General features: G+C 35.7%; 3 protein-coding genes across 5 annotated transcripts; 1 reads left to right on the forward strand and 2 right to left on the reverse strand.

The window, feature by feature from the left end:
• Positions 1-2,360: 2,360 nt before the first annotated feature.
• On the reverse strand, positions 2,361-8,116 carry LOC136207101 (glucosidase 2 subunit beta-like). Of its 3 annotated transcripts, XM_065998377.1 has the most exons (14): positions 7,924-8,116; positions 7,660-7,773; positions 7,143-7,238; positions 6,341-6,580; positions 5,287-5,691; positions 4,989-5,090; positions 4,806-4,907; positions 4,642-4,699; positions 4,459-4,527; positions 3,544-3,631; positions 3,146-3,207; positions 3,007-3,058; positions 2,829-2,919; positions 2,361-2,725 (listed from the first exon to the last, which is right to left on the reverse strand). In XM_065998377.1, exons 1-13 carry the CDS (start codon positions 8,036-8,038, stop codon positions 2,857-2,859), a joined length of 1,566 nt encoding a protein of 521 aa, XP_065854449.1. In that variant the 5' UTR covers positions 8,039-8,116; the 3' UTR covers positions 2,361-2,725; positions 2,829-2,856. The 3 variants fall into 3 exon arrangements, with proteins under 3 accessions (XP_065854449.1, XP_065854450.1, XP_065854448.1); XM_065998378.1 differs by having other exon boundaries at positions 2,361-2,919; positions 3,132-3,207; XM_065998376.1 differs by having other exon boundaries at positions 2,361-2,919; positions 7,924-8,114.
• Positions 8,117-10,970: 2,854 nt separating this feature from the next.
• Positions 10,971-15,008, reverse strand: LOC136205939 (uncharacterized). The gene is made up of 6 exons (XM_065996803.1): positions 14,853-15,008; positions 14,666-14,716; positions 13,805-13,856; positions 12,573-12,631; positions 11,703-11,748; positions 10,971-11,417 (listed from the first exon to the last, which is right to left on the reverse strand). The coding sequence occupies exons 1-6, from the start codon at positions 14,925-14,927 to the stop codon at positions 11,284-11,286; spliced, it is 417 nt and encodes a 138-aa protein (XP_065852875.1). The 5' UTR covers positions 14,928-15,008; the 3' UTR covers positions 10,971-11,283.
• Positions 15,009-15,160: 152 nt separating this feature from the next.
• Positions 15,161-18,858, forward strand: LOC136205940 (early nodulin-93-like). The gene is made up of 4 exons (XM_065996804.1): positions 15,161-15,477; positions 15,627-15,688; positions 18,093-18,168; positions 18,529-18,858. Exons 1-4 carry the CDS (start codon positions 15,342-15,344, stop codon positions 18,618-18,620), a joined length of 366 nt encoding a protein of 121 aa, XP_065852876.1. The 5' UTR covers positions 15,161-15,341; the 3' UTR covers positions 18,621-18,858.
• Positions 18,859-21,229: the final 2,371 nt, after the last annotated feature.

A 21,229-nucleotide genomic window follows, 5' to 3' on the forward strand; every position in this document is an offset into this window, starting at 1 on the left:
TTCACTCTTCTAACCTTTACAATTGATACAAGATTGTTCTCACAAAACGAAGAACACTTTAGATGAATACAATTCACTCTAGACTTTTACACAATGATGGGAGTTTGGTGTAAGAGCTTGCTTTTTCTTTTCAGACAGCTTCTATTTTGGATTTTCACTCTTGTGAAGATTTGCTTTTTCTGTCTGTTTGTAGTTGTATGTGTATTTGATCCAAGTGATGAACTTGTCTATTTATAGTGAATTCTGAAGCTTCAAATGATTTGAATTCCGACATATCCGTTGGGAGTAAATGGTCTTCTTTCGTCATTGATTGGTCAGCTTCCAGAATCGCAGGCCAATCCTATCTTCTGATTTTCGCAGGAGCCAGGCTTTGCCAGTTTCATGTTCTTGCGCCAGGTTTGTCTTCTTCTGTCAGGTTTGTCTTTTAGCCAAAAGGTCAGACGGTCCATGCGTCTCGAAAAGGTCCTTGATCACATTTCCAAGGCTTCTGATTTGTTGCAGAGATCTGTCGGGCCTTGTCTTCTAGTAAACGGATCATTGGCGCTGACTTGATTATCACTCAGCTTGACTTAGCGGCGACTTGAATATTGCTCAGCTTGACTCCGCAGCTTCGCCTTCAAGCTTTCCTGAAGAAGACATTTCTTTTGCAACACTGAGTTGTTTTCCACTCAGCTTCTGCTGTGTGACTTGCTTATGCTGACTTCGTTCTGTCTTTCTTTTTATGACCACTTAGTTCATGTTCTCGTTAGTTATACTTACTCAACATTGAACAAACACAACTTAAATTTAATTGTTTAATCATGGGATTAACTTAAATAATTTTGTCAAATCAAAATCATGTGGAAAGGTGTTCCAACAGTTATGTCGATACTTATATGGGATATATCATCATTTACACAAGTGACAAAATAGTTCAAGGACATCACATCTACTAGTCAGCCAGCCAAAGTAAATGTCTTTCACAAGGAGATGTTTAAGGGTTGATATCTACCTATCCTATATAAATATCGAGTGGAAAGGAGCAAAGGGTTTGTAAGTTAAAACCTTTTCCAATGTTATTGTATAATAACTAATCAGAAGGCTCTCTCACACACATGGATGAAAATCCAACCTCAATGGGCTTGAGGGTGCACTCATACCTTGTGAGCAACACGAATGCCAAATTGAATTGGTCTATTATGGGTTGCCTCCAATTGGCCAATCCATTTTTATTTTCTCAACTGTCATAATTCGTTTTAAATTCTGAAATAGTTACAAGAGTGGTTGCAATCATATAATTTCCATTTAAAGGATTTAATGTCATGATTAATTTCAAAACTTTAAATGCTAGACGTTTTTCAACTTCCTCCGCCAGTTTATTTGATACTTTCTTTTTCAGTTTGAGACACACAGAAAGCTCTAGAAAAATCCGCGTTCCTTACTGTTATTTGTTCTTCCTTCCCCTTCTCTAGTGATAATCTTTGTGCATGGCAGAGTTCGAACAAGTCTATTGTTATATCCTCGAAAATGATTGCTCCGTAGATGACAAATTATATCTTAAGGAAACTGTTTCGTGCATGTCTAAACATTTCTTCATCTCATTTTTTTTTCTTGCAAAAGGTTAAAAAATATTTTATAATTATTATTTCCTTTGTAATTTTGATTATTAATAAATTGCTGCTGCCTTCTCATTTCATTTTTCTTTTTGATATTACATCTAACCAAAAATATATACATTTAAGTACACATTTGAGATCTAGATCATTCTCGAGCTGTTCTTGAACCGACTCCTTCTCGAGCGTAGCCAAACCTATATTTGGTTCCCTTGAGCTCGAACCGAGTCTAAACTAAATTTCAAACTTGATGAGCTTCAAACTTGAGCCAAGCTTCACCTCGCCTATTTTCAAGCCGAGTCAAGCCTACACGTTCGGTTTCATGAACACCACTAGCTAAAACAATGTGGAAGCACCTTTTTTTTTTTCAGATATTAGTTTGGTATTTTTGAGATACATTATTAATTATGTCTCCCTTCATCTCACACGCACATACATTAACATATCATCAATCTTTTATTTTATTTTTTTTGAAATAAATCAATCTTTTATTTTATTATACAAGTTGTATCTTTTTAATAGATTGATGTAGAATTACCTTCGTAAATGTTTTTTATGCCCAACTCCTCATCACTGCATATCATTAGGACTTTTTCGAATATTTTACCTGTTTTATTTTGTTAACTTTTTTTTCTAAAGATAAGAAATAAAACAGGTCAAATATTCGAAGGAGTCCTAATGATATGCAGTGATGAGGAGTTGGGTATAAAGAATATTTACAACCATGGAGGGTAAAGAAAAAAGATAAAAAATGAAAATATTGGAAACGCAAAGAATATACTCATTCACTGGAAACTTGTTAATCACAATCTCTGTCCATTCTATTCGATTATATGAATCAATGAATGGCATCAAACTAGGGCTCTTTTCCCCCATTATGCTTTCATAATGGCCCCTTTGAAATCCTAAATAGGTAGGAGGTCAAAAGAAAAGGCAAATGGCAATCCTTCCATGCGTGCAAATTATGCAGAAAAAAGAATATTCATTCACTGGTCAGTCAAGATTAGATGGCACCATCAATCTCCAATCTCCAACATAAATTCTCAATGAAAATGTCAAAACTAGTTTCTCTTTGGAGCCTGGATGAGGGCCCAATGAAGATGCTCGATCCTGTCCGGACAACGATTTCTCAGCTGCAAGATATTGATCCGATCTTCAAGAGATAAGAATATGCAGATGTATAGTGAAATCAAGAAAAGGTCACTTCAGAAATGAGCATGGCAGATTGTTAAAGACCGTGCATTTTCATTTAGATATGGTCAAGCTATAGCTCATCATGGTCGTCCTGTATATCGCTGGACAGAGCTTCCAGCTTATGTTTGAGTTCCTGCCACATCCAATATTTTCCATTTCAGCAATACAATAAAAATACTGAACCACAGAATGACTGACTGGCTATTGATTAAAAACTTACCTCGAGTTTGTCTTTCTGACAGAGGGCAGGCGTTGTCATCAAAGCTAAGTATCTGCCACAAACAAGGAAACCAATGGGACAACTCCATTAAGGATGTGAAAGAAGACAGAAAGAAAGAAAGAGACATTGAGGTATGTACTCGCAGCGGCTTGGTTCATCCAGAGCAGTCAGCTCTGTTTTCAGCCCACACCTAAGCTTGACCTGTTGAAATCGAAAAGTTACTTTGATATCATTAAAAGTTGGTTGCAAAAAGTTCGTGCCTTGATCAAATAACAAGCTGCTTTCTCGGTCCCATGTCAGACAAAAGCTAATCAATACAGATGTCACAGATGCGACCATCAAACGGATATTCCAACACAGAATTTTTTTAACTATGTCTTGCATGCATTGAAGTGGAGTGGATTTTATTAGAACAAATAAAGGATCCGCACGTCAAAGAGGATTTAAACTGCTTAATGACCTTTAAGCATCTTCTACATACGTTATAGGTCCATTTTCATCAAATTTGCAAAGAAAAGAAATTCAATGACTAAATACCTTTATACTTCTAGTAGGTCCATTCCAGCATGACTGGCCATTAGAAAAAAGCATGATCTGGTAGGAGTTTTCAAATTTCTCCCAGTACCTACATGAAGGAGAGCAGAATCCAGGAATCATTTATTTTCTTTCAGTGTAACTAAATCACCACTGTAAACTGACACCAATTTCAGCATAACTAAATCATCACTAGGAGCTCTAAACATGAACCGTTGCTTGTTGGGTGCACGTTTGGACTTTTAGAGTTCATAGGAAACAGGTTCGAATGAGGAGCCGAAGCCTCATTCTCTCACCCTAAATCTATCAGTATCCCTATGCATAGGGACAAATACTCCATCTAGAGTAGGCATTATCTTACTAGCCATTTAGTTAGTTCAGTAAAAACATTATAATTGGCCTCTTTCAACAGAAACAAAAGATGTCCATATACAATTTTACCCTTATGAAATTATCCTAAATATTTGATCTCTTCTCATTTAATACTTTTAGTACTTCTAGTGTCTTTCAAACTCATACCAACATCTTGATGATAATACTTCTTTAAAGATCTCTGTATGAATGTAAATACAGACAAATTTACTCAAAAAGCATTGCCATCAATCAGCAGCTAGGATTTGAAGTGACAGCAAAAATAGAAAAATAACAAACTGCTAAATTCATCAGAGAGATCAAAGGATCATAAAAAAAAAAAGGGCGGCCCGGTCGCATTACGCGTCCCCGCTGAGCGAGGGTCCGGGGAGGGGTCCCACCACAAGGGTGTATTGGGGGCAAGCCTTCCCTTGCCAATTTAATTGGCAAGAGGCCGCTCCTAAGACTCGAACCCGTGACCTCTGGTCACACGACAACAACGTTTTACCGTTGCGCCAAGGCTCGCCCTCTAGAGATCAAAGGATCATAATATGTCAAAATACATACCCTAGTTGGGTTCTACGGCCGTCCTCTTGCTGGTATGCTTCTTTGAATGGGCAAACATTATAAATATACCTGAAACAAAGAAAAATGAAGCCATGGAGAAAGTTATATTTGCCTTCTGTATAGTGACACGAGGAAGAAAAGCAATCTAAACCAAGTGAAAGCAAAGCAGAGGACTGATTTTACTTTTCCCGCTTGGTCTCGAAGCATTGATCATACAACGAATAGAACTCCTCCTGTGTACCTGGTATTCAATACATAGATTTGAGCAAGCAAAGAAAAGTACCAATTTATCTGCTGGTCAAAACGAAGCTTAACTGTTTATTTCAGAGTAATCTATTGTGAATTACCAAAATCATGATTTAACTTGTCTGTCAAACTTGATATCCTTCCCGTTAAATCATACAATCTTGCAGAGGCATCATTGTACTCCTTCCGCACACGATTTGCTTCTACACGAGTTAAAATGTAAGAAAAAGCATTTTGATGTAATTATTTATCAAATGCTGCTAAATATTGAAAACAACTCTTACCTAGTTTATCACCAGGAGGTGAAGCATAATTAATCAATTGAAATATGTTTCGAACAGCATCCTTTACTTTTTCCAACCACGAGCCACTGAAATTGGTTATCTCTAAACATCAAGAAAAAGAACAAGATTAAGAATGTAAGCTCTTTAAATAGTTAAAGAACTTAGCTGAGCAGAGGAATAACAACTAATACAAAAGAACAAACAATAAGACAAACCAAAAATCTTTCTACTCTTCTAATCAAAACGTGTACATGAAAAAAGGACCCATCAAGATCATTTCCTAAAGATGATTTCTTACCACTACTATTATCATAAATTTCATTATTAGAGCTCTCTGAAGTCCCTCTGCTGCCTCCATGGCTGTCTTTCACAGTACTGCTTTCCTCTGCCTGGTGTTCAGAAATTTTTCCTGTCCAGCGTGAAGCAACACGGCGACCAAGCTCTTCTTTTGACAATTCCTCATTACTTTCAGATTCATCTTTCATATTCTCATGTTTATCTTCTGACAACTCTGTATTCTCGTCATCTTTCAATGGCTCCATATTCTCATTTCCATTTCCATCTGAGCTTGAGTTTTCCTTTTGGTCAGCATCAGATTTTCCTCCAGCCTCATCTTCACCCTCAGCAAGTTCTTTAATCTTCTCTTCTTCTTTTTCATCTAGGCGCACTGTTTCTTCTGCCTTCTCAATTTGCTCCTTGTATACTGTGTAAAAAAGATCAAATAACTGAGAGCAGAGAGATGAAGTTTTAATCTTTGGCAAAAAAAAATTCTCAACACCTCAATTTCTGTTTGAACATCAGAGGTAAAGAAGGAACAAAATTTTATATTTCTTAATACAACAATCAGAAATTCATATTGAAACCATAGTTCAATTTGCTTTTTAAACAAAACAATTTGAGCTGAAATATCCGAGTTTCCTTCAATATTGCGCTCCAATCGTCTACCAAAACCATTGCTAATGTTTCTAGACCTCCTAATAAAAGCAAACATGAAGTTTAATTAGTTGATCTGGGCTTGAAGCGTGTACAACACAAACCTATCTTGCTATGTGCTGAAATTCCTTTTAATAAATTGGAGTTGTTAGGATTCGAACCCTCAACCACTTGGTCTAAGAGTCTTTGATAACATATCAATGAACTATTTGAACCAAAAGCTTAAACTGATAGTTAAAGCCTAATAATAGCTTTTATTATTATCTGACAGTTTTCAAATAAATCCTCTATGCATATGTATTTTCCTATATTAAAAGAAGTTGCACAAGACCAAGACTATAATAATACGAGATTTGTTCTCATCCAAGAGAATTCAACCTTTTTTTAACAAGAAATGAACTGGGATTGCACATCATTACCCTTGAGCTGTTCAACAAGCCCTTTAAGAATTTTCTCCTCATTTTTCAGCTTTGATAACTCATCTTCATCTTTAGCTCGTTCTCGTTTTCCTTTTTCAATTTCCATTTTCCGTAAGGTGACACCTCCTTTGTACATGTCAATCTTTATCTGCAACTTCTGCCTCGCCACTTTGCCAGCCTCCCAACATGTATTTGGACACTTCACTTCACCATCATATTCATCACTCCCATCACAGCAATCTGTTAGTACATGAACAGTGATTATTGGAAGTATCGTAAAGAAATATGTACTCCATAATATGCTCAACTAAGAAAGTGATACCTACACTTGGAATGCAATAACCCTACAGCAACAACAACTACAACTTGCATCCATTAAATTTGACCAGCCAAACTAAAAGAGGGTTGGAATGGTGACACATTGTTCAGAAAAATGAAGGTTTATATGAGTGCAAAAAAAAAAAAAAAAAGACATGAAATAAACAAAAAGAAAGAGAAAATGCTGCTTGTGGCATATAGACACTTAGCTAAATTCTTAAATTTAACATAATAACATACAATACAAGTCTACCATGCCAGGCTTTATTAATTGTTAAAAGGGTTATGTAATATTTTATGTGATGGTTGCGAGAAAAGGAGAAAGTAATGAGACTATTGGTAAGATAAATCACTTATAATTCTTAGTTTAATTCATAGGTCAGAGTTTGAACTTCTCATGTAAGAATTCAGATCAATGTAGAAAGAACTTAACAAAGAGAATCAACAAGGCAGTATAATTAGGTTTATTAAAAGCCAATCTTACCACATATCCCATCATTAACTCTTGAGGAAGGTACCGAAACAGGAAGATGCCCGGTATTCCGACAATAGAACTTCCCTTCTGGACATGCTGATGTTCCTGCAATTAAAATTAAAATTATAAATACTAAAATACTTCAGTAGAAGTTGAAACTGGCAAATAATTCTCAGGTACCCAACAGGCTGCAAACTTCTGATTCAATAAACAGCAAGAAAGATGAAAAAGGAGCACTAAAACTACAGTGAAGACATCATTAACACCTTATGCATCATATCTTCATCTAATAAAAATTGAGGTTTAGATAGATGCATTGTCAAACCTCAATCATAAACTGGTCAGATAGATGCATTTCCTTTCCTGCATCTGATACTAATTCAGCCTGGAAATACAAGCATGTATTCGTCTAAGACTAAATTAAGTTCGTCTAAGCATATAAATTCAAATTAGGTTCCCATTTTAAGCATTATGAATTATGAAACAAATCCATAAATATGCACATTAAGGAGAGGAGAGGAGAGACCTGGTTCGTCAGTCCCATCAGGACAATCGCAGAAATCATCATTGAGTTGAGCTCTAGTGAAATTCTTTGATCCATTCTTGCACTTTATGATCTCTCTATCGAAGTAATTCTGATCTGGGTTTATTTTCGCCAATCCGAATCACAAAACATCAGCTCAATACAACCCAAAAGTTCAACAAAAGAAAACACTTTTCTCTGTAAAATTAAAAAGAAAACAAGAAGCAAACACTTGTTGACATTTCGTGCTACATATTTGCGGGGTACCTTGAGGGGGAATTCCGAGCAAGGAAACGGAGGAAGAAGAGGAAGATGTTTTGGGAAGAATATTGAGGGAGAAAATGACAATCAAAAGAGAGAAGCGAGGGAAATTGATTTTCATTTTGGATTTAACACCTACATCTATACAACAAATTAGCAATGTAATAATAAAAAAAAATTAAAATTTTACCAATTTTGTGTTAAAATTCTTTATATTATGTCTAGCCAAATCCAACGAACAGATCACTGTTTTCCAAGAGATGGAGCGAATGCAGTCCTTGCAAACGTCACCGTTTTAGTAGCCAAGGTTTTGTTTTCATCTCATTTACAACCGGAATATTCACATAGACCTTAATAGCAAGTGAATTTGGTGATTCACCGTTAGATTAGATGTAGGCTTATTAAATCTAAGCTGCAAGATGTTTCGATTCTCCATCTTAGGATTCGAACAAACTAGGATCTAACGATGAATGACCACATATTACATGGTCATTAAGGTTCATGTGATCAAAACCGCATTTACAATATGCAAAATTATTAGTTGCAGTTATTTATTACTGCAATTTTTTCATTTACTCGATGGGAAAATGTAAACTGACTACATCCATTTTAAAATGTTTATACTTTTATACTTAGAGCATCTTCAATAGAGGATGCCTAAAAGAGTGCCAACTGATGTGGTATTAGGTTTGACAACCTTTAAAAGGTGTCCAATTTTTGGCAACCTTGCTTAGCCATTTTTTAATATAAAATCTGTAGTCTCTTTCCTAGAAATAATAAAATCAGCAGTTTTGTGTTTAATATTTATAATAAAATAATAATTTTTGGGACCATAATTACAACTCTTTAAGCAATCTCTATTGGAGCATTTTTTAAGAAAAAGTTATCAAAAGTGATGTGGAAGAAAGAGACAATAAAATACTATATTTTTGTATTACGTGTTAAGTTTTGACACTTTTTTGGGTACCCTCTATTAAAGATGCTCTTAGGGGTGTTTGATTGCTCCTTTACATGCTCCTTTTTGCTTTTTCACTTCAAACAGCAACAGCAAACCGTAACAAGAAACAGTAAACCGTAACAGCAACAGTAAACCGTAACAACAAAGCAACAGCAACCCGTAACAGCAAAGAGTAAGTAAAACAAACGGACTCTTAATATATATTTTAGGGAAAAGTACAAAAATAAACCTTGTGGTTTGGCCCATTTTCGAAGTGCACCCCTGTGGTTTAAAAGTTTGCAAGTCGGTGCCTTGAACTTCATTCCGTTAGCAAAGAGGGGTAAAATTGACTAACGGTGTTAAAAGTCAAAGGAAAAAGAGTTAATTTGGTCCTTATATTTATCTATTTCATAAATTAACCTCCCCTTATTATCTAATTATCACAAACAAACCCCAAAATAAAAATTAAAAATCAATTATACAATCTTCTCCATCTATCTTTAATTTCTAATTTTTTTATACTTTCTCTCTCCTCTTTTTCTCTCCCTTCACTCTCATCTTTCTTAATTTCTCTAAATCAATTGAATTAAATATTAAACAGTAAAATCAATCCAATATTCATAATAGATAAGAAAATTAATAATAAACAAATTAATCATGCTTTCACCTCACCTCTTCCATCGGAATTGTACAAAATTCTCAGCAAAATTAACCATTGTTGAATTTGGATTCTATTCTGCAGCAAAATTCTCATTTTTCTATATCTTTTACACTATTATCATCTTCATTGATCACTTTGATCTCTTGTTCTTTTTCTTTCTCTTTTCGTTTCTTTCGCCTTAGTTCTCTTAATCTCGACAAATTAACCTCAGCTGCAAGTTCTGCTTCATAGAAAGCGAAATCCGCCATTCAGCAAGTGCGGTTTCATCTCTTGCTTTAGCTATTAAGGCATAGTATTCTTCATGAGTGAACTGATGAAAGCTACTGATTCCACTTTCTATTTCTGAATATGTGAAAGCGCTTCTGCTGTTGATGCTCCAAAAGCTTCGAATTCTATCTCCACGGTATGGAGTGTGACTTGTAATGTTCTTAACTTCTGCTTCTGCATTCTTATGCTTTGTTTCAGTTTCGATCTTTCGCTCCTTTCAACCTTGTTCTCCTGTTTTTCTTTCCGAGTTTTAAAGCCTCTGTTATTTTTATCGATCCTCTCCTTGTGCCTGGAGTTCTTCCTCCATTCTAAGTTTCATGCTCGCATTTGCTTCCTGTAGTTGTGATTCAAGATCCAAAATCACGGTATTTAACAGATATTTTTATATTGGACTGACGAGGTGAGAGTGACACTGGGTTGATTTTAATGTCTTGTCTTTAATTGAATTGATTTTAAAGAGAAATTAAGAAAGATGAGAGAGAAGAGAGAGAAAAAGAGGAGAGAGAAATGAGAAATGAGAAGAAAAATAAAAAATTAAAAAGAGATATAGAAGATGGTATAATTGATTTTTAATTTTTATTTTGAGGTTTGTTTGTGATAATTAGATAATAAGGAGAGGTTATTTATGAAATAAATAAATATAAGGACCAAATTAACTATTTTTTCTTTGACTTTTAACACCGTTAGTCAATTTTACCCCTCTTTGCTAACGGAATGAAGTTCAAGGCACCGACTTGCAAACTTTTAAACCACAGGGGTGCACTTCGAAAATGGGCCAAACCACAAGGTTTATTTTTGTATTTTTCCCTATATTTTATTTAAATTTTTATTACGCAAATAAGTCGATTAAATAATAATTTCAATTCATTAATAATTAATAAATCTACACCAGAGAAAAAAAAACTGTTAATGTTAGCACATTTTTGTGTTTTGTTTTTGTTTTTTAAGAGCATTAATATAATAAATATTAAAATATATATTTTTTTATCTTAAATCTTTATATTATTATTTTTACATATTGTAATTCATGTTTTAAATGTATTTATACAATAATTTATTTATTAAAACTTCAAAAGCTAAAAAAAAAAAAAAATCCAATTAATCTCCGACTGGTGCCTTGCGTTTTTTTACAACCATACATTAAACTATTCATCTTTTTCAATGATCATAAAAAAAAAAAAAAAAATGTTTAAATAATAAGCCGTTCTATTTGTCATTGTATTTATAATTTAAGCATAATAATGCATACAATCTGCAATATACCCTTGTGTTATACTATACCCTTATGCCAAAATCTTCCATAAATACACAGACCGGATACCATGTAAGAATTGTCAAGAGCAGCAAATTACACAATACACTGAGATTAGAATGTCATGATCAACAAGGCCTACAAAAGCCTCATTATTTCATGGAGCAAAGATAAAAGAGTAAGCATATACACAAGCATGTTCTTTTTTTTCTCTATGCATCTCCACGCGCCCGTGGAAGGAGTTCTCTCTTACAAAGTTGAGGAAGTTCTCGAGCTGCGCATCTTTTTATCCTGTGGAGGAGGAGGCGGTATTGAAGAAGAAGACGAGAACGCTGTGTGGTAAGAAGATGAAGCAAGTTGCGCTAGGGCCGGAACAGCACCACCTGTAGATTTCCAAATATACTACTATTAGCAGTTTCAACAGGCCTGGAGAGTCCTAGCAATAGTGCTTAGAAAACAGAGGCTTATGATTTTGCATGATTATGATCAATAAACACAGTAGGAAGTCTTTTCGGAGCTAGTGTAGATACATGGAAAGAGATCCACTAGATCAAAACCCCACCCACTCAATAAACACGTTTTTAAAGCCACTTTAAAACGTAATTAGATGACATGCCTGTAATTATAAATCTTGAACCACAAAAATATATATGGAGAATACTGCTCACCAACTAATCCTGCACAGGCTGAAGAGAATACTATCACTGGTGGTGCCTGCAGATGCACAAAAATATTTAGTAAGAAAGAAATACTTCAGGCAATGATACAGGAAAAACTACAGTTCAACAAAAAAATTTGCCCACATGAAACTGAACTCCATGAAATAGGCAAAGAGCTTACTGAAAGTGTATGCTTCGCCACATGGTTTTCAATTTTCACATTCCATAACCCCAGGTTTTCTTGATTTACTTAATCCTAATGACTAGTGGTAAGATGACGCATATCATATCAGGTTCATATTTTTCTCTGAAAGATAGGGGTCAGGGATATTAGAGAAATCGGCAAGGCTTCAGTATATCAGTGGGCATATTAATGCCATCACTATGAGGCATACAACAAAAACAAGTTTCCATTCCTAGAGATCCAGAAAACTACATGGCAATTAGCAACTGGCTTATCCTGTGTCACGGAACCAATTGAACTAAAAGGTCCAATTCATATAAAAATCTGACCCACTCCTGCACGCGAATGCCCACTGGGCTTTTAGCGTGCACAACACAGGCCCATATTATCATATCCATCAATTTAATCAATAAATGAGGTTGCACCCTTGATCACTTGGTCTAAGAGGTTCTGATACCATGTCCTAGAACCAATTAAACTAAAAGCTTAAATTAATAGTTAAAAGCCCAATTCATATTAATATCTGAAATCCTGCATGGATAGGGCAACAAGGTTGTGAGCCCATCGGTACAAGACTTTGGAGAAAAGCAAATGCATAGTTCATCAGAAAAGCATAGAGGCAGCTAAGCAACATGACAAGGAGCATAAAGTTAAAAGGACTTTTAAACATCATATATATGCATTGAGAAACTTACACCAATGAGGAAATGCAGCCACATTGGTCCTTTTACCGACTTCCGAACAATTGGCATCACTGCATCAACCACCATATCATCAGCAAAGGAAAATTGCAAATCTCAAAATTCATTAATCATTATAATTAATATGGAGAAAGAACAAAAAACTTAAGTATGAATCGTTATAATTATAATTAATATAGAAGAATCTCTTAATAACTATAAGAAATATACTAAAAAAAACTTTTATCAAAAAATTGCTGCTGGAGTACATTATCCAATCAATTAAATTTCACTTCGTATTACAAAACAGAGAGAAGAAGCAAAAATACCAGTCATAGCTTTTCTCAGGAGTTTTGAATGTAGGTGGATAAAGAGTGTCTTTCACATTTATATAATATATCTGGATTATATAATTGAACATAAATAAAAATTTCAAAGAAAAATCTTAGTAAATTCCCAATTGTGTTAACCATGCCACCTTGGTCTGACCAACAAAAGCTACCCTTCTAGTCCTTGTAAGTTCTCTTCACCTCCATTGGTCTTTCCCCGCCTAAGGCAAGACAAAAGGCAACTTTATTTATGGGCAACTACAAGTCTAAATTGGTACACGTATGGCCATATGGGAAAGTCATGCGCAGAGTTTGTTTATTGCTTTGCGTTGCAATGATGAGTGGTAAGAATGAGTTACTTCTATTTACTTCTCTTCCTAATTTTTTAGGTATTTGTCAATGTAATCGTGACTACTTGCTGACAACATAAGTATGGAACACAAAACAAGGAGAGTTGAGCAACTAGAGCTATGTTTCACTGTTTTATTTCACTTGGATGCGATTTGCCCCTTTATTTCTACAGTTTCTCATCTTTTTCCATGTACAATTATTTTGATAACAAGCAAATTAATAATTAATTTACTGAATAAATCAAGATGCAGATAGAGAAGAAAATTTAGACAAGCATACCATATGCAGTGTAACACATGCAGCAAAACAAGAGTTTAAAGTAAGTAAGATAATCAACTAAAGAAGTTCAGCAAAAGCCAAGCAAGAATTTAGATCTGTTTCTCTTATTTTTCCATGTACAATTATTTTGATAACAAGCAAATTAATAATTAATTTACTGAAGAAATCAAGATGCGGATAGAGAAGAAAATTTAGACAAGCATAACACATGCAGCAAAACAAGAGTTTAATTAAGTAAGATAATCAACTAAAGAAGTTCAGCAAAAGCCAAGCAAGAATTTAGATTACCATGGTTGAATCCATAGAATGCACTCGTTGTACCGCCAACAGCAGAACCAATCTGCAAAACCACAACAAAAACAGAAAATATTAGCCCCAACACCCAAAATCATAACAGAAAACATTCATCAATTTGAAGCCACGTGATTGATGCACAGCACATGACCCTCCAAATTTTGCAAATTTTGTGTTGCTATTTTATATAAATAATTTCATAGGTATATATTTAGCCTCCTTGAGCTTAAACTTATCCATAACCCTTGCTGAAGTTGAAATTTAGATTTTCAATTAACTTTTAGTCCTCAGGATTTTATTGAGTTTTTAAAGTCTAATCAACAATGAAAACAACCCAGCAGATATCCCAACTAGTTAGAGTCAGCAACTATATGGATTCCTCTTTTCCAGTCCATCGCTCTTTCAAGTCTCATGTCAAATACTTTTGTTCTTAAATCCCTAAAACTTTGAAAATTTTAGTTACACCCTTGTGATATATGATAGTTTGTGCAAACATTCAAAATTCAAGTAAAACATAAATAGGATCTTATAAATGACAGTCAGATTACTGCATTAATAACTTCAAACAATAACAAAGAGATGGAAGCATAGCATATGAGTACAAAGTCAATTGTAAATAATTAACTTTCTCCAGCTAATTGACTAAATTATCAGTATTGCATATTAGATCGCTAGAACTATTTTTATTTTTAATTTTTAGTTTTTCGAATACTATGTATTGATGGATAGCGAGGTGCAACTGGCGCACTGTAACAAAAGATTCGAATTCTCCCTTCGCAACCAGCAAACATTAATAAAAAAAAAAGTTAAAGTTGTTCAAAGAAAGAAGCAAACACTAGTTTGAAAGAGGAATACCATTGAAAAACTATCTCTAATTAACGGTGCAATAGTCCAGTCACTAGTTTCCTGCAAACGAAAATCAAACAGGCACTCAATATCAGTTCTTTTTCTCCAAATTTCAGTGCAAGTGAGTCGTTTACGAGATTACAATCAAGATAAACAATTTAAAAGTGCCGAAATAAGCAATTGATAAAAGAGGTACCATCTGCTTCAAAAGAGGTCCAGCACAGTGATGGCATCGCAATCTATTTGGAAGGTTGGATTTGGAATCCGCCATTGCTGAAAAAATCAACAAGCTGCCCCCAAAACCCTCTACCGAAGATTAATAATAGGATTATATGTAATAGCGTTTCACAGTTACACTTGGATTAGGATTGAACTAGTAGTTTTCAAAACGACGCCGTTGTAGTGAATAGTGTCGAACCAAACTCGGTTCGATTTGATTTATCGGTTTAAAGCTAAACCGATTTCTGCACCTCCCTGAAAAAGTGGTCAAATCGGCTTTTTCATGTCAAAGGCCTGTACAAAATACGACTTCCATGAAATAATCAGATCAGTGATTCAATTTGTATCAATTTCACTCCTACTTCTCGATCACGACCCGGCTCTGTTCTTTCGTTCTTGAAACTCGCGCATCAAATTAGCAATCTGATTCCGATTTGGTAGAACATTGAAATTACTAAAACGAAAAATGGGGATTCCATCAGAAATGAGAAATCATTGGTCTCAGACAATCAACAGCAACAACCAGAGGATTAATTCTTCCTTTGTGATTCCTTCACCAGCTGAAGATCGGAGGATTTTGGAAGCTAGACGTTGTACTCAAGGTTCCGCTTTGGATTTTAGTTTTCTTTTGTGCCTTTGTCATATTATCTTAGATTAGTGTGATATGTTCCGAAGCGTCCAAACCCTTTTCTGGTTGATTGACACAGTTGGCCTTTTTTTTGTTTTTGGTATTTCAAATGGAATTCTGCAGAAGGTGCTCGTGCTGGAGCTAAGGCAGCTGTTATAGCTGCAGGTGTCAGTGCCGTCCCTACCGTATGTTTTACCTATCTAATATTTCTTTGCTTCTTACTGCGATTAAGTGCAAAAGAGTTTTCTTTTATATAACTGGAGAATACTTTTGTAAGAAAAAACATTCTTTGAATTTCGAGATGAAATTATTAAATAAGGTACAAGATTTGGAGGATTGACAGCCCATTTTGCATCTTATAATGGTTTTATAATAGAAATTTTTGGCAATAGAAGATCCATTGGCCATTTCCAAGCTTAATTAAGATCTATTTCATCAGGATTGACTTTAGGATATCTGGGTTTTAGTGATTCCTTGAGTTAGTTCATCCTATTGCAGAGATCATAATAACTGTTCAAATCAGGATCGGCAATAAGTTAACATAGTTTGATATGAGATCCTGCTTCTCTTAATTTGATTGAGTTGAGTCTGTCTTCATCTTTATCATTGATATCTGTAAGCTGATAGTCTTTGGAATTGTGGAAGTCATGTGTTTGAACAAAAAATAGTTGTGTATTTGATAGAGTAGTTTAGGAGAAAATCAAATGAAATCAAAATTCTGTTACATTGCTGTTTTTACCCACAGCATACGTCTACACCTTTTCCTTTGTCCATCTTGTGGGAGTTAACAATTCCTCGGACCTCAGTTGTTTCAGTTAACAGGTTGGTCATGTAGAAGGCTTTTATTTACATTTGTTCTACTATCATGTTTGTTCAATGTCAGTTTCTGAACCCCAAGTTTAACAGTTTTTCTTTCACCGTCAAAGCTGTTGGGCCCACGAGTTCACCAACAGCTCCACCATTAGTATGATATTGTCCGCTTTGGGCCAAGCCCGCACGGATTTGTTTTTGGGCTCCTTCCCAAAAGGCCTCATACTAATGTAGTTGGTGAACTTCTTTATAAACTATGCAACTCCCTTGTATCTTTCCAATGTGGGACTTGGGATGTATACCCAACAATCCTCCCCTCAGACCAAGGACCGCCTGACCACCACAATATCAGGAAGACTTTCGACACAAGCACCAAGCACAGATTTCCCATCGCGAGGTCACACTGAGAGCCTCCCACATCTCCTTAGATCTCATGCACGTTCTCCCAGCCGAACCATCGGCTCTGATACCATTTGTTGGGCCCACGAGTTCACCAATAGCTCCACCATTAGTATGATATTATCCGCTTTGGGGCAAGCCCGCACGGATTTGTTTTTTGGCTCCTTCCCAAAAGGCCTCGTACTGATGTAGTTGGTGAACTTCTTTATAAACTATGCAACTCCCTTGTATCTTTCCAATGTGGGACTTGGGATGTATACCCAACAAAAGCATACTGACTATCATCCTCTAAATTAGATAATCGATCAACAATCATCTCAACTTTTACTTATTTGTTCATTACTCGTTCGTGCCCACACGAATGGATAGATTGTTGAGCTCTAAACTGTACTCATCAATGGACTTGTTACCTTGCCTTGAACAGTGGGATTTCTCTTACATCTCCATTGTGTATAATCAGCTGGTAGGAATTGCTTTTGCAGTTGTTTCCATGTCCTCCCATGTGCCAATCTTGGGTTCTTTTTTTTTGACGTGCACATTGCTCTTCATTTCTCTTCCACCATTGAAGTGCATTCCCCTTCAATTTCAGCTTCACAAAGAGAACCATGCAATTCTCTGCCATGAGTTCAATAGTTCTCTATGTTGGCCTGCCAATCTAAATAATCTTCAGAATGCAATTTTCCATGAAAATCAGCAACTTCTACCTTGATCCCACTGGTTTTGAAGTCAAGAGCATGTGACAACAGGTCTTCCAATCCACCTCTTGCCACACGATTAGTGGCTCCAGCATCATGAAAGGAGTTAACATCCCCTGGTTGGTTCATCAAGTTCATCCTCAAGACCTCCTTCTAGAAATTCTAAGCATGGTTGCCTTCCGGATTATCCATATGGGCTCCCACTGGCATATGCATAACAGGGACAATCCGAGATAAATCTTTAATCATACATCGTTCTTCAGCCAATTCTGTGTGTCAGGCTTGATTGACCCTTGGTGTCCAACCATGACAGAAGAACGGTATCAAACCTCAAAATAAATTAGGATCATTGCTCTGATACCAAATGATAGAGTAGGTGTAGGAGAAAATTAAAGGAATAAAGAATTATACTAGGGTTACAATTAAAACATTAATCTCAGCCCTAAGATAAGAAAACGCAACTAATCCCAACCATTTAACATCATTAAAATGTTACATGACAAGCACATGAGTTACTAAAACCTAAAACACTCTAATAAAGCAATTAGCAGCAAAACAAATACAAAGCTACTGCATCAGTATGTATTGATGTGGCAAAGACATGGAAGAAGTACATGATTGTTGAGTTCTAATTCTTTCTATAAATTTACTCTTTTTCATTTGGTATTCCTTTTTGTATTCTCAGTTGCTAGCTGTTCGCATGGTACCCTGGGCAAAAGCAAATCTCAATTACACTGCTCAAGCACTCATCATCTCTTCTGGTAATAGTTTTCAGAATTTTTATTAGCCTTGGACTGCGAGACTAGTTAAATTCCAATTTTGTGACAACTACATATGACTCAAACCATAGTATCTGAAAATTTATATAATGGAAGTTTTGCTGCTTTAGTAGATCACGATCAGATAGCCATTTAAGTTTTCGTTACAACATAATTAAACAGCTCAGCAGTGCATGGACTTGATGGTTCAATACAAGTCAGTATAGGTATATGTGTATACACGTTTCAAATCTAAAGGGCATTTGCATGAGAAGTAGAAGTGTGTTAGAAACTATTCTTTGAAGCGCTTGAGCAATTTTGTGGAGAACTTTAATTTATGTGGTTCTTTCCCATTTTTAACAGCATCAATTGCTTCCTACTTCATCACTGCTGACAAAACAATCTTGGAATGTGCAAGAAGGAATGCTCAATCTAAATATGAAAAGAATGCTTGAGATGATAAATATTGTACCATACATGCAGGTAAACATGTGCTTTTGGGCCTTACTGGTTTACTATTTCTATGCCTGTTTGGAGAAACAAAATTATCGTGTAATTATTCATTCTTGGGGCTCGATAATAATTTGGGAGTTGAAGAAATTAACTTTAATTTGCTCAAGTATGTAAAGGACTGACTGAGGTACTTCTCAGACAATTTTTATTCAAGAGTTGTTTAAAATGCTGTTCAGTGAAGTGACTAGTGATGAGTTAAGTTAAGCTGGAAGAAGGAATGCATTTAACTTTAATGGCAAATGATTGAATCTCAAAATTTCTTTTGGAAAAAATTGCAGTGCGTAAATGGCTTTATATTGCCGATCTTGATTTTGCTTTTTGCTTCTCCTCCATGTGGAATCTGGGTTCGAATTAGACTAAATAATTATTTAGTACTGGTTTATTGTGTATTACATTGGTTAAGTTTTTATTATGACATTTTTAGGTTTTATTTCATCAAACTGTTACCGCATCTCCAATAGAGAGTGCTTGACTGAGTGTTTGGTAAGGTGACAATTGTCATGGAACCAGTAGTTAAGGCTCAATCGTAGATCTTATACGCAAATGTCCATTGGGCTTGCAGAGTGCACAATGCAGGTCCATCCCACCATGTGTTTTAATTCCACCAATTAATGAGGTTGTCAGGACTCAAATCCCCGACCGTTTGATTTGATACCATGTCATGGAACCAAATGAACTAAAAGCTTGAGTTGATGGTTAAAGTCCAATCGTAGATCTTATATTAATCCCTGATAACAATGACTTTGATAACTTTGATAACTTTGAAGGTATGTCTGGTGGGTGCTTAAAATTTTCAAGCAATGTAGATATGTAATTTTATTGATATTTCTTAAAAAATAACAAAATTTTGGCTGGTATTTAATAAAAAATTGTGATTTTTTTTTTTTTTTTTGTCAAATCTCACGGTACGCTAGAAGTAAAATATAAGTAAAGCATGTCCTTAACAGGAAAAGGAAAAAAAAAAGTGGATGTGGTTGGTTACGTACAAAAAGTCTCTCCTACTAGAGTGTTTTGTCTTCTCTCGTGAGTTGCTTTACTGGTTCTTGGTTTAATCGTCGATCTTCTCTGTTTCTTGGCTTAATCGTCGGTCCTATTCTCCAGTCGGCGGGTGTTGATCTTATTCTTTGTATCTCTTCCACTCTTTTACCCATATCCTTTCCATCTTTTCTCTGTGCGATTGAGATTGACGTGGTTTTCCTGTTCACCTTCCACAACTTAATTTCGTTTTCTTCCCTTTTATCTTTTCATCGTAATCTAGTCTTGGCCTCTTATCTTGATTATCGGTCGATGGTTCTATAATTTCTTTTGTGGTCCTTCCTCTTATCTTCCAGTTAATTCTTGTGTAATTGCTCTGTTTCTTCTCGCAATTTTTACCCTAGCTCTGCTTTATCATCTCCGATTATCATCATCTTTTTCCTCTTTATTTGCTCTTTGAAGAGCGAACTGGGTGGGTATTTGTCTACACTTATGGCTATGGAAAAGAATAAAGGCTTGGCTGAAGAGTATGCTCAGATTTGTTTGAATAGTTCGGATGATGGTCTGGAAATTTCTAAAGACTCTCTACTTCCCAATTCTCAGAATCAGGCTTTCTTTATAGTTGGGCAATTTCTTTCTATCAAGGCCACGCATTTTGAATCAATGAAGTCCACTCTTGCTGCAATTTGGCAACCTTTTAAAGGGGTAACGATTACTGAAACTGATATGGATGGAAGGTATCTTTTTCAATTTTATCATGAGCTTGATATGAAGAGAGTACTTAATGATGGGCCATGAACGTTCAATCAAAACCTCCTTATTGTAAAACAGTTGGATATTTCTGAACAAGCTTTAAATCCAACATTGATTGATCTCATCATATGGGCTTAGGTATCTGATTTACCCAGTGGTTTCCAAACGGAAGCAGTTTGTAGAGCTATTGGTAACCATCTTGGTAATTATATCGAATCTGATCCCAAGAATTTTTCTGGTTTTCGTCGTAGTTTCCTTCGAATCAAAGTTACTATTGATGTTTGTAAGCCTTTGAAGGCGGGTCAGAAACTGAAAAGAAGTGGGGGAGATGGGCTTTGGGTGAACATTAGGTATGAGCGTTTACCTCAATTTTGCTTCTACTGCGGAATCATTGGTCATTCTGACAGGTTTTGTCCAAGTCTCTTCGGTAGCCTTGAGGCTCCTCTGGAAAGAAAGTATGGCAGCTGGCTCAGAGCTACGGTTCGTAAGGTGGGGCTACAAAGAGGTAAAGAGTGGCTAAGGGATCCTTCTGTTGAGGAGGACAATGTCAGATTTGAACAGACTCATCATAGTGATCATGTAGTTATTATGCCAGGGGGAGATGGAAATTCGTTGATTGTAAGTACTAATAGGGAGTTTGATGCAGATGGTACTCATTTGAGATCTACTGGAGGATCCAATTACCCTATTCAGCCTATGGAAGATGTGATAGTTATTGATCCAAAAAGGCAGAGAACGAGTGATATAACCATGGAGTTTGTTCAGAGCGGTTTCGTTCAACCGAAAGACGGACGAGTAGCGAGGCCTAGTTTGCAGGCCCGCC

The sequence above is a fragment of the Euphorbia lathyris genome, chromosome 9 (genome assembly GCF_963576675.1).
Source record: "Euphorbia lathyris chromosome 9, ddEupLath1.1, whole genome shotgun sequence".
In the NCBI taxonomy this organism is placed as follows: Eukaryota; Viridiplantae; Streptophyta; class Magnoliopsida; order Malpighiales; family Euphorbiaceae; genus Euphorbia; species Euphorbia lathyris.

Coding starts and splice junctions, on each gene's coding strand:
- LOC136207101 (XM_065998377.1), bottom strand. CDS start 8,038: ATGAAAATCAATTTCCCTCGCTTCTCTCTTTTGATTGTCATTTTCTCC. Junction 5,091..5,286: donor AATTTATGATAATAGTAGTG/GTAAGAAATCAT, acceptor CTTGATGTTTAG/AGATAACCAATTTCAGTGGC. Junction 4,700..4,805: donor CAAGTTAAATCATGATTTTG/GTAATTCACAAT, acceptor ATTGAATACCAG/GTACACAGGAGGAGTTCTAT.
- LOC136205939 (XM_065996803.1), bottom strand. CDS start 14,927: ATGGCGGATTCCAAATCCAACCTTCCAAATAGATTGCGATGCCATCAC. Junction 14,717..14,852: donor GACCTCTTTTGAAGCAGATG/GTACCTCTTTTA, acceptor TTTCGTTTGCAG/GAAACTAGTGACTGGACTAT. Junction 11,418..11,702: donor AGCCTGTGCAGGATTAGTTG/GTGAGCAGTATT, acceptor GGAAATCTACAG/GTGGTGCTGTTCCGGCCCTA.
- LOC136205940 (XM_065996804.1), top strand. CDS start 15,342: ATGGGGATTCCATCAGAAATGAGAAATCATTGGTCTCAGACAATCAAC. Junction 15,478..15,626: donor AGCTAGACGTTGTACTCAAG/GTTCCGCTTTGG, acceptor GGAATTCTGCAG/AAGGTGCTCGTGCTGGAGCT. Junction 15,689..18,092: donor GTGTCAGTGCCGTCCCTACC/GTATGTTTTACC, acceptor TTGTATTCTCAG/TTGCTAGCTGTTCGCATGGT.